The sequence below is a fragment of the Pleurodeles waltl genome, chromosome 1_2 (assembly GCF_031143425.1).
Source record: "Pleurodeles waltl isolate 20211129_DDA chromosome 1_2, aPleWal1.hap1.20221129, whole genome shotgun sequence".
Classification (NCBI taxonomy): domain Eukaryota; kingdom Metazoa; phylum Chordata; class Amphibia; order Caudata; family Salamandridae; genus Pleurodeles; species Pleurodeles waltl.
In genome coordinates this window covers 876,169,657-876,182,873 of record NC_090437.1, presented here as the reverse complement: position 1 = coordinate 876,182,873, position 13,217 = coordinate 876,169,657, and the positions used below count along the sequence as shown (strand labels likewise).

The following is a 13,217-nucleotide window of genomic DNA, read 5'->3' as shown; positions in this document are numbered from 1 at the left end:
TTCGGGGAGCAATGAGTTCTTCTCGATCATGGTGTAGTAATTGTATATACCAAATCCTTTCTTCTTGTACCATAATCGCCAACATTTATGAGCCGCACCCAAAACCTTATATCTAGTTCTCTTGTAATATCCAGGCTCATGATACGTTGCCAAGCACCCATTGGCTGCTGCTCCTATCTGCAACTCATATATATTGGGGAGGTCCGCCTTCATAACTCCTTCTTTATTAGACCCCCATAGAGGGTGCATGCATTGGAATGCTGCTGCCATTTGATATAATTTTATATTTGGTAAGGACAACCCACCCCTTTCCAGAGGAAGAGACATGAATTTACTTGATCACCTACACTTACGATATGCCCATATAAATCTCATGATTGCTCTATCGATCTCTTTAAATTTTAAATTAGTAAAGTTCAGTGGTATAGCACGAAATATATACAACAGCTTCGGTAGGAGAATCATCTTTACCATATTACATCGTCCTACAATGGTTAAATGCAGGTTGTTCCATCTGTACATATCTTCTCTAACTTTTGCGAGTATAGGATCTATATTTAAATTGACAACTTCATCTACCTTTGGTGCAATATTAATACCTAAATATACTGCATGGTCCACCCTCCGTGTGTCTTTAGTGTTTGTGTATTGATTCGCCAACAGTTGTGTTTTGGCTCCATTTACCAGGTATCCAGAAAACCTTCCAAATGTTTTCGTCACTACTTCAATCTCTCTTAATGCTGAATCAGGAGAGGGGGTTAGTATAGCTATATCATCTGCATATGCTAAGACTTTAGTATCCCATCCCTGCCTATGGATTGGTGGAATCTTACTGTTTCCCTCCAGCTGTCTCAGCAGAGGGTCTATATACACAGCAAAAAGGAGGGGGGAACATGGGCATCCCTGCCTAGTACCTCTCCTAATTGAGATGCTCTCGGATTGTCCTCCCATTAGTTGTATTCTCACAGCCGGGGATCTATATAAAGCCCTTACTGCTATAATAAATTTCTTCCCTAGCCCATAATACTCCATAACGTACCACAAATACTTCCAGTTCACCCGATCGAATGCCTTCTCTGCATCCAAGAAAGCAGCCGCCATTGGTTCTTTTGCTACTTCCGTAGAGTCAAAAAGTGCTAAAACTCTCTGGATATGATTAGTTGTATCTCTTCCTGGAACAAACCCATGCTGCCATGGAGAGACCAGCTCCTCAATCACCAGCGATAATCGAACTGCCAAGATCTTTGAGTATATTTTAGCGTCATTATTTATTAATGTGATCGGGCGATATGAGGCTGGGTTTAACAGCGATTTTCCTTTCTTCTGAAACACAACTATATTAGCCAGATCCCAAGATGGGGGGATTTTCCCTCCATTCTGTACCTGAATATACAGCTCCAACATGAGCGGAAGTAGCAATAGTTTAAAAGTTTTATAAAATTCTAAAGGGATCGCATCAGGGCCAGTGGCTTTCCCTGTGGCCAGATTGCTCATTGCCATTTCTATTTCTGAAATATCTATCTGTTTTCCCAGGCATAACCTGTCACTCTTATCTAGTTTCTCCCTCTTAATGAGATAGAAAAATTCAGAAATATCTCTATCCGAGTAAACTGATGTTTCATCATAAAGTTCCTGATAATATCCATGAAACACTTTCCTGATTCCACCCACTTCTGATACTATCTGTCCTTGCCGGTCGGTAATCTCCCGAATAACCCCGGCCGCTATTTTCTGGGTTGTCCGTATTGCTAGCAGCCGCCCAACTTTTTCACCAAACTCAAACCCTTGTGCACGCTGTGTTAAATATTTCTCTGCTATTCTTTGGGCTGTAACCTCATTTACTGCCGCTTTTACTATGGCAACTTCTTCCTGCGCTTTCCTTATATCCACTCCAGTTTCTATAGCTATAGCCAGTTGTCTTTCTGCAAACCGCACCTTTGCTTGGGAGTCTATTATTCTTCCTCGAGCATCCTTCTGCCTTTTAATACTAAAACTTAGTGTTTCTCCACGGATACCTGCTTTGAGAGTGTCCCAAACTATCTCTGCTGAGGCTGACCCCTGATTGAACCCTAAAAATTCAGTTATCCACTTGCTCATATGCTCACAATATCCTGGATCCTTTAAAAGTCCCCTTTCAAATATCCATCTACTAACTCTGGATTCTAACCCATCCAGCTCCACATCCAGGACTATAGGATTATGATCTGACACCATCCGTGAATATAGCTCAATCCTGGCCTTTTTTAGAAATATAGGAGAGATTAAAAAATAATCAAGTCGTGCTAATTTCGCATGAGGAGCCGAATAATAAGTATACCCGGGGTCGGGCTTACGCAATTTTACCCAGGCATCCACTAGCCCTAACTCTTGCTGAATAGCGCCCATTGCCTTATATACCCGAGGTTTGCGCCCCTGATACTTCTTAGTCGTAGATGTTAATAGATCCTGTAGTCCCTCCCATGATCCATTAAAGTTAAAATCACCACATATGATATAGGGGGGGGGGCCCAGCCTGTTAACTCGATAGGGAGAGTGTCAAGAACTATAGGGTCCTCCGTGACTACCCCATATATGGAACATAATGCAAAGCTGTTATGACCGTAACTACATTCTACTATTACCCATCTTCCACCTGTATCTGCCTTCCGCCGAGTAAATTTTAATTTATTAGTCCGATCTAGAAGTGCCACTCCTTTAGTTCTAGTTTCTTGTTTCAACCAAACAACTACCTTCATACCAAGTGAGCCGAGGATCCCAGAATTTTTATATTCCACATGTGTTTCTTGTAGGCAAAAAATATCTGCCTTGAAAGTTTTTAATTCTTCGGCCACTCTCCTTCTTTTACGGGGATCATTCAGTCCACATATATTAATTGACACAATTCTAAGTCTAGCCATGGCCCGTTCTTATTGAAATTTCCAATCTTTTCTCTTTGAGATCCCTCAGTTTAACATATTTAACTGCATCGTCTCTTAAATTTTCTTTCCTTCCTTTTCCACCTTTTCGACCCATATCGCTCACCTCCATTAGTTGTTTCCATTCCATTTTCTCTCCATGATTTGCCCCTGTCCCTCCCCCCCGCCCCCTCCTCCTTGCCCTGGCCCATCCCCCCTCCCCCCATCCAGGACCAGTCTCCCCTTCGCCCCTCCCTGAACCCCTCCCTCCCCTCCTGAGACTAGCCCCCCAGCCTGTTGAGCAATCAGACCCCTAGTGGCCTGTATGTTGGTGTTTTGTATGCATCAGCCTACCCACCCACCGGTACACCAAGCGTCACCCTACTGTGTTTCCCTATAAATCTATACTCTATTGTTAAACCCCCATCAAGTATTCTTTAGCCTTGATTTCTGAGGTAAAAACTTTTACTTTTCCGTTCATTATTGTTTTAAGCCTGGCAGGAGCCAATAAATAGGCTTCCCCTCCTTTCCCCGAAAACGGCTTAATAAGCTGTCGGAGCCGCCACCTCCGCTCTACTGTGGCGTGACAAAAATCGCTCTTGGGTATTTAGCGTTTGCCCGTTGACCCCCCTCCCGTCGAATTGTCGGGAACCGATGGACCCGCTGCAGCTCATTACCCCAATCCCGGTCCCCCAGTTCAGGAAAGGCCCCACGCAAAAGATTAACCATATATGCCTGTATATTGTTTCCTTCTAGTCCTTCTGGTATACCTAGAAATCGTAAATTGTTCCTTCTTTGTCTATTTTCCAAATCTTCCATCTTCCACATCACATCTGTCATTTGCCCATCTCTTGCCGCACTCTGCTCCTTGAGAGTATCCATATCCTCCTCGACTGCTACTATCCGATCTTCCATAGAGCTTAGCTTAGCTTCGATTTCAATACATGACTTAGCCACTTTACGAACCGACCCCTGGAGCTTCTTTGTAGCGATCCTTGCGCGCCGGCTTTCTATCCTGGTTTCAGTTTGTAGTTCTTTAAGAGTTGTATATTGACTGCAGGATCCCTGCTTCAGTGCCATTCACATGGGTATTAACCAGATTACCGATATCTCCAGCAGAGGCTCCCGTATCCCTTTCATTCCTGTCGTTCACGGAACCCTGGTTGACCGCGGTTGGGGTATCTGCTAAGCTGATGCCAGAATAATCCCACCTTAAGGTCCTACCGCTCATTGATGCCACATTTTCATGACATTCTTGGGAGTCAGAGTGTGGTTTAGCAGATCTCCGTTGCCGGATCTGCCGTACTGTAAATTCACAATTTAGAGATTTGTTGCCAGCCTCATATGACTCACTCTCATCAGACTCGCTAGGGCTGCGATCGGCACTGCTGAGGTCGGACTCTTCAGTCAAGGAGTAGAACTTCTCACTGTTATCTTTGCCCCAGTCCGTAAGTAAAGAAATGTTATCCTGTTTTTTGGGGCTCTCTATAGGATTGGTAGAACCGTCGTTTTTTACTGCAGGTCCTGTTATGCTTATGGTTTCTTCTTCGCTTTGATCCCCCCAATGCTTGCTTCGATCTAATTGTTGAGTTTGAAGCTGCCCATTTCCCGGAGGGCCGTACACCTTCTCTCTTACTACCCTGTTTATATCTTGAGTGTCTATCAGGTTATCCATATATTGTGTAGATTTAGAAGGGAGATCTTTATTTTCAGTACATAGCTCTTTATCGCTAATATATAGAGGAGTGGTTTCTTTTCCTGGCACAATACTTTCAGGGGAGGGGGTTACGTGTGTAGAAGAGCTGTCCTGCCCCCCACCTGAAAGAAAAGCTGTAATAGTAGATTGACTTTTGTTTTTCATATTCACTTCCAGTGGGGGGGTGGTGTTATCACTCGTCTTGGCATCTTTCGACAGTCCTGACGTGTTCTTCCCAACTGCTTTACCAGTTGTTGAAGCCAGGCGCTTATTTAGCCCGGCTGTCTCTCCTTTATCCCTACCAATACGTGTTGTTCTAGCACCCTCGCTTTTATCTCCATAATTCCTGATAGTTTTGGGCGCCATCCTTATTGTATGAGGTAACAATCGGATAAGTCTTATTACACCTGCCGCTACAGCCAGTACATCCGATATTGTTTGTTCAATCACACTCCTCGGTGGCCATAGGAGAGTAGGTAAATGCCAAGATGTATTGCTATACACAACCGGGAGCATTGACACCTCCCGAGTTCCTCTTCCCCCCCCTACAGGTGAAAAAAAAAAGCCCCTGTCTATGGCGACAAAAGGAAGAAGGGGAGAGCAAATAAAGCTAGCACCTTCAGAGGCTGCTAGTCAGTAACATTTTCTACGCATTTGAGATATTTCTCGGCTTCCATATGCTGAATGCAGTTCTATCCGTGATCAAGGGGACCACAGGTTTCTTGGTCCCTTAGCTCCTCCACCTCAAAAAAAAAAGTCAGAGTGAGTTTTATTGTCCTGCTTTCTTAAATAGCCACAAGTCTTTAATTCACCGGTTCAGTGCAAGCCCTTATACTATACCAGAGCTTTTCTTGCTTTTTGATTGTTATACGCCCCCCATCCCCACCCCCTTACCAGCGTGGGTTTTCAGTGTCGTATCTCCAATGCTGCCTGGTTCGGCGTTATCTGCCGTGGGGGGAGGGGGTCCTCGTAATAGATTTTCTCCGGGGGGGGGTCTTCCGTGCGGGGAATTGCGAGCTGCTGCGACGGGTTATCACCCTGCGCCCGACATCAACTTTTATCGCCGTAAAGGAGAGGAGGTAATACAACTATGCCTCCGCGATGTTGATCCTCGAACTGAGGTGCGGGGGATTGCGAGTTGCAGAGACGAATTGTAACCTTGCGCCCGACATCAGCTTTTTTCGCCGTGCAGGAGAGGAGGCAGTACACCTATGCCTCCGCGATGCTGGTCCTCGGGCTCCCTCTGCAATGCCCGTCGTAACAAGAGAGGCAGCGGCGGCGTTGATCCTCGGGCGGGCTCCCCCCCACTGCCCGCCGTAATAAGAGAGGCGGCAGCGGCGGTAGTAATCACAGCGTGAGGCGGCCGTGCAGCTACGCCTCCGCGGCGTTGATCCTCGGGCTCCCTCAGTATGCTGCCCGCCGTAAAAAGGGAAGCGGCAGCAACAGCGACCGCCGCGGCGTGGATCCTCAAGCGGGCTCCCTCTACACGGCCCGCCGTGGAAGGAGCAGCGGTAACGGCAACGGCCGTGGCAGCAGCGGTATGAGTCACAGCGCTTGGTTTCCGGTGGGTGTGGCTTGCAGGTCTCACCCCTACGCCAACACCATGTTGCTCCAGAAACGGCGTTTGTTCCATCAGGATATCATGTTTCTTTAGGCCACATGGAGGTAGGCCCAAGGCCGGGCGAGGCCTGCCCGAAGGGCATGTGGTGGAAGTGCAATACCATTGAGGTAGAGGAAAGACGGAAAGAGAAACTTGAACTGGATTGAGTGAGATATGGAGCAACTAAAACATGTCTGAATCTGACGGTGGAGAGAAAACAATCTATCAAAAGACTAGATGCCCATGAGCAGTATCACCGAGAAGGAGGAGCCACTCGATCCTGTGCCCCGAAATGCATCTCGAAGATAGACAAGTGGCAGCACTCTGAACCAAACACTAGATGGCAGGATTATGCAAAGCCTGTGTATCTACAGTCACACATGCCATCAAACAGATGTATTTTTAAATTGTGAGTTCGGAGATCCCAAACTCCACTTCTCTATCTGCTCCCAATGGGAAATTACACGTAAAAGGTATTTCAAGGCAATCCCCATGTTACGCTATGGGGAGACATGTCTTGCAATAGTGAAAAACGAATTTAGCAATATTTCACTATCAGGACATGTAAAAAAACTACCAGTACATGTCCTACCTTTTAAATACACTGCACCCTGCCAACAGGGCTGCTTTAGGCCTAATCTAGGGATGACTTACATGTAGTAAAAAGGGAAAGTTTGGGCTTAGCAAGTAGGTGCACTTGATAGGTCAAAATGGCAGTTTAAAACGGCACACAGACACTGCATTGGCAGGTCTGTGACACGTTTACAGGGCTGCAGGCACACTATTAACATTTGACTTACAGGTCCTGGGCACACATGGTGCACTATACTAGGGACTTACTGGTAAATCAAGTATGCCAATCATGGATAAACCAATCACCAATACAATTTAGACAGAGAGCACTTGCACTTTAGCACTGTTCAGCAGTGGTAAAGTGCCCAAAGTCCTAAGGCCAGTAAAAACGAAATTCCGCACAGAATCAAAACCAAGAGGTCAGAAGCAAAAAGATGGGGGAAACCGGGCCAAGAGCTGACAGGTCTAACAGTACGTCTAACAAAAAACCTCAGAAATCCTGTCCACACTCCTCTGTATTCCCACATCCAGAGTGCAAGGAAAATCGGCCTTCCCCATGGCAGAACCACATATTAACTCCACTAAGAAAAATCATTAATAACTGGTAAAAATGTGACACACTGCTCAATTTAGATGAGCCAACTTGCACCATTTTTAGCATTACTTCTGCATTAATCCACCATGTAAATTACAAAAGTCTAACAAGTGCCTATGATGGGACACATTTCATGGGTCCCTACTTTAGGATTATATTTCCAGTTCCCACAAAGTGTGGCTCTGTAGCATGATGGAATACCCTACACAATTCTTAGAGTGACCACTATACCCTCTGGAGATTCATGAAAGCTTATATGTCCTAAAAAACACAGCATTAATAAAATCTAAATATGTGCTTGTGAATCTTTATTTTGAAATAAATAATACATTTGTTGTGTATATCTTTACACTCTGAGCAATGTTTGTTTGTTTAATCTATCTGCTTGTTAATTCATAAGGAAAATCCTTAGCACTCTATTATTGTTGTAGGAATGGTTAAAATACTATCACAAGTTCTCCACCTAAGACTTGCTTTGAGATAGTTGTTGCCAAGTAGGTGGGAAACTCTTAGAAAGCCATAAACTCAAGCTGTTTTGGCAAAGTTTCAAAGTGGCATGGATTTTTCCCATTGTGATCCCGTGCCAATCTCATAACCAGCCCATTTGACTCCAATATCTCCTTCACCGTCTCCAGGCATACTGCACACCCTCCTTGCTAACTTGCTCATTTAACCTCAAACACCTGTCCAAACAAGCTTACTCCCACAGACTAGTTGGTAACTTCTACAATGCACCTTCAGACTATTTGGCCCTCATGCCATCAATCTCTAATCAGTCTCTTCCAACCAACTGGGAGGTGTTGGACAGTTTCCTTCCTTGAATTAGGGTCAATGGAACCTACTGACATCACTGGACGGAAGGATAGGAGGATGTCCTGATGCTAACCTTAACCTCTCATATGACCACCTTTAGCACACCTTGCTTACAGCATCTAGGCCATATCCAATGCTTGCCTCTGACTCACCAGGTTCCATCCCTTTCCTACTTCTCCAAACTGTCCAGCTTCGCAGTGCTCTCTGGCACCTACTCACAATGTTTCAAAACTGCTACAGTAAACCAATTGCTAGGGCTGAGCCCTCCCCTCCAAACTCCAGGACATCTCTAAAATACCATAACACCTAGAGCCCTCATTACAAGTTGAGAGCCACATAATTCGGGGGTGGATTTTCCGTCCACTCAATTAGAATTGGCATATGTTCCCAGACCAAGATTTATTGGGTGAGGGAGCAATGGACCCGAATTTAACACCTGGTAAAATCACCTTGGGACTGAGCTGCAGTGCACTCGGCCCACCGCCTGGCCTCAACCTGACCACCATCCAAGGCACAAGGAGAGCAAATAATGCTCCTCCTGCCAAGCAAAGTCCTTCCCCTTACCTCTTACACCCTCCCAATATACAACCCTCCACTCCAAAGCAACCCTCCAGCTCAGATTTATTACCTACTTAGAGCAGGTAGTAAATGTGAGTGTTAATCCCCATGGAAAGTGGAATATTGTGAAAAACACCACTTGATAAAAACAAGGCCACACAGTTCTTCCCAATTCTGTGAGGGATTAGTTTGTAACTGCATAGAACTGGTGAATTGTTACCATACAGTACCAGTGTTTATGGGGTACAGAGTTACCTAAGGGGTACAGAGTTACTTGCGGTCACCCCAGTGCTATGTCTCTTGTAACCGGGTCCCAGTATACAAACAACTCATCACCCTTATACCTCCTAGAGCCTATTCAGCCACCCCTCGACTGTTTCAAACCCCCACCACGATCACCACTCTCACACGTGACTGGCCTCCTTACTACAGCCTGTTGTAACTACCTTTCAACTCGCTTCAATCTTCTGGACCTATTTTTTGACACAGCTGACCATTACACTCACTACCCACTTAAGAACATTCAAACCCCTTAAGAATATTGAGTAAACAGCTCGACCTAGTTCACCTCTCACGTTTCAAATAACTCATTTTCTGCTTGTTAGTGCTTCCCATACTCTCTGCACAGACCCTTAACAACCATCAATGCAGAATTAATGTCCTTACCCGAACTCTTGTTGTTGAGATCTCTGCCTTCAGAATGTCTGGATCATACTTTGTGCTGGATGAAGACCCTGAAAACACTTGAAACAAAAACATGGGAAATCTTAGTACAAATGCTTTACTTGAGATTTAATGTCCCCTAAAACAGGGTGGAATTCCTACACACAGTTAGTAGTCATGAGATAACACCAGCCTCAATCACTAGGTCACCAATCAGTAAATAGCAATTAGTCAAGTTATCCACAGCAGAAAAATCAACATCTTTCAAAAATACCACCAACTCGCAGCCCCAAATCACTCATATGCGGCCAATTTCTCCTTATGTTGTGGCATAAATAAAGATTACTACAGGGCGAAATGAAAGTTATATAGATTTAGGAAGTGCTAAATCTGGAAAATATCAATTTTGGAATGTATTCTGCCAGATAATCCAATGCCAGCGGCATTGTCATCAGAGGATTCTCCCCTGGATTTATAACATTCCTCCAGAAAGCTGAAGATGTGTCGTTACCGCCTAACTCTAGATCAGGTCTACATCCCTGTATTGCTGTATAGAGAATAGTCCTAGCCACATAGTAATAGTGCTATGGGACAATTAATTAAATAAATAAAACCAGGTAATCTACTCTTTTCAAACTAAGGGGGTTATTCTAATTTTGGAGGAGGTGTTAATCCGTCCCAAAAGTGACGGATTTACCACCAGCCGTATTACGAGTCCATTATATCCTATGGAACTCGTAATACGGCTGGTGGTATATCCGTCACTTTACCGTCACTTTTGGGACGGATTAACACTCCTCCAAAGTTAGAATAACTAAGTGTCCCCTGAAAAAATACACTTTAAAAAACAATTATATTAAAATATTAAGATCACTTCAATGCAAAAGTGTTGATGTCATATACTGTAAGAACATGGTAGCACTCTCATCCTTCCACAGATTGTGTACTAAACATGGTTGAATTAACTTGTGCCACTGAGCCACTGCAGACTATGACACAATTTTTACAGGATAAAATGATGACCAAAACGGCTGGGATTATACTATCCGTTTACACAGCCCTCTGAAAAATGAACATTATTCACTGGGCTGTCTCACTGGTTGAACTCTGTGGTTGAAAGCCAAAGGAATGTTTTAATGGTGCTATCCGTAAAGGCTCTCTTTCTTATACCTCTCAGATCTCCTTACACGCGTCTCGTGAGTCATCCTATCAGTGTACTTGTGAATGTTTTAGACAGCACAAAAGTTTTAAAAGGGGACCACAGTTTAGCTGGGCACTGTAAACGAGCCTGGATCTTTCAAATTCCTTGACTAAATAAGTAATCTGTGGATCTACGGCTATTTCTATGAAGAAAAGACTGCACTTCAAAAGCTTCCCGAAACCTGCACCCTCCTTGTGTAGAGACTGACAAAAACTCTCTGGCTTATTTGAAACTACATCACAGTCTCTCTCTATGGTGCAATCCCAATAGTCGAGTTGATGGCAAAACACCGTTCTGAAAAATCCTGGGCAATCCTTTGTTGCAAAACAGTTATTTCATAATGCAGGTTTGGTACCATTCCAGCTATTTAGATCAACATGTAATATTCAAGAGGGAGAGATGTAAAAATAAACAATCAAACTATTTCAAGTCAATTCCAGCTTTGTAGCTCGACTGTTGGCAGATTGTAGGGCATTCTCACATTTACATCAGTGTATTACACTATTGTTCATAGCATACTGTTATGTCTGATCTCCTGGTTAGATCTCCCCTTCAACGAAATAACTATCTGTGCTATAAAAACTGTCTATTACCTTCTGTGGTCATTGAAGTAGCACCACAACATCGTGATTTCTTCCAACAATTGTAAATAGCTTCCAATGAATTATGCTATCTTGTCAATGACAAAATATGCAACATTTGTTACCATCATTTCTGATTGACAATCATTAAAGAAAAGTACTGGTGACGCCCTTATACCTCACTTCCAGTGCCACTTCACTCAGGCTCATTTGGAACATTTACAGGATCCGAAAACCAAATAGGGATGGAGATGAGGTTGGAAAGTCAAATACAGCAAAATACGCTCTCCAAAAGGGATTGGCCGTTTTGTGCTTCATATCTAAATATAAACATTATGTCTAAGCTATTAACACATTACATGTGAGTGAATATGATTCTGAAAGGTCACCAATTCCCTATGACAATCCATGCACTCAAGAGGAGGGACCATACTAACTCTGAAACACCCCAAGATTCAGGATGCATGAAAGCATGTGATGCAGTGTTTAGTAGTTGGATTATAGGATTACGGCACAACATATCACTAAACACCTAGCTAAAGATACGGGCCCAATCAGTGCTTCATAAAATGATGACCGACTGTCGGGCAAAAACTACACCTTGACCACCGAGTCAGTGTGAAAAGCAGCTTGTCAGGAGTAAAAGAATGATTCATTTATCCTTCCTGCTGGTCTAATATTTACAAGAAATCCTATTATGGAATTCATCGTTTCATATGGTCACAATTTCAAAAAGTGTATGAGCCAAACATTTAAATCAGAAAAGAAACATAATAAAAACAATGCTCCTAATCCACCCTAACTGCCAGGAAACAACGGCAGAATGTAAAACACTGGCAGGAAGCTTTACTGCCACTTGCACAGTAACGAAGATACCCTGACCAGGGCTAAGATGGCCCCTAAACTAGGTCTTCAGGCACCAAGCCACCAAGTTCTCAATTCAGGTTGAGCAAAGAAACAGGGCTTGCTGTGGGGAAGGGGTGTTCTCCCAGTGTCAGGGTGTTTCCCCAACTGTGCATTCTCATTGGTAACTAAACACTATCAAGGATGAGAGTGCTGAGGTTCACCACATGCAGGACTATAGGTACCCGGTCTTTGTGAAATGTTAGCTTTTCAGACCTCTTGGACTCTCAAGGTTGATGAGGGTGGGAAGTTGATTATGGGTAGGAGCAGAGATGGTGTTGGGTGAGTCGAGGTAGAGTACAACTAAATTATAACAAATGCAAAAAACATGTGAATGTCCAGCCTTGTGTGTAGTGACAGCACGACAAATCTCAAAAATATGTCTAGAGTACGAATAGGAATCAAAAAGTAAAAAGCAGACAACGTCGCCCTATAGATATTAGGTGTATGAAACTCAATTAAAAGGTTTGATCTATAAAACAATAAAATAGTAACACAACATAATACAGTGGTCAAATAAGGGCCTCTGTCTATAAATGATGTAATATTATTTGTGATCGCTACATGCTTTTGAGCACCAGACAACTCCTGAAATGCAAAAAGAAACATAAGAGCAATGCATTCACTAGAACACTGGAAAGTTTAAATGAATGTTCACAAAGATGTGCTGGCCGTGATCACTAAACAACCACAATAAACAAACTGGGAAAATCGCAATCCTGCTGTCAAAGCTGAAAAATGTTGTATCGGGTTTGCAGCCTTTTATTATTCATGAACCTGATGATTGTATACACAGAAAACAATTGCACAGAGGCAGTGTCTTGGAGTTTGGGCAGTGTAGCAGTGATGATGATTTAAGGATATCTCACAGCCTGGGGGCTCTGGAGGCTCTAGGTCTCTTCATTTATGGGAGCACACCTTTGATGATGCAGGGAAACAAACGACAATCTAGCCGACAGCAATTGGCAGAAGTGTATAAACTCACAGAGCTTGCACTTCACAAAGAAGATCTCTTTTAATCGAGCTAGCTCTCGAGCTAAGAACCCACTGGTTCAAAGAGGTAGTTTGCTTGCCAAACAGACCCATTACTCCGTTCACCTGTACTTGTAGAAGGTAGTTTCTGGAGGCAGTCCTCAACAG

General features: G+C 43.7%; 1 protein-coding gene across 1 annotated transcript in view; it reads right to left on the bottom strand.

Moving 5' to 3' along the window:
- The window catches only part of WWC2 (WW and C2 domain containing 2), an 800,549-nt gene that overhangs the window by 505,849 nt on the left and 281,483 nt on the right, over positions 1-13,217 (bottom strand). Inside the window, exon 4 of the mRNA XM_069199258.1 lies at positions 9,396-9,472. Coding sequence (XP_069055359.1) covers positions 9,396-9,472 — 77 coding nt within the window. The remainder of the gene's footprint in view (positions 1-9,395; positions 9,473-13,217) is intronic.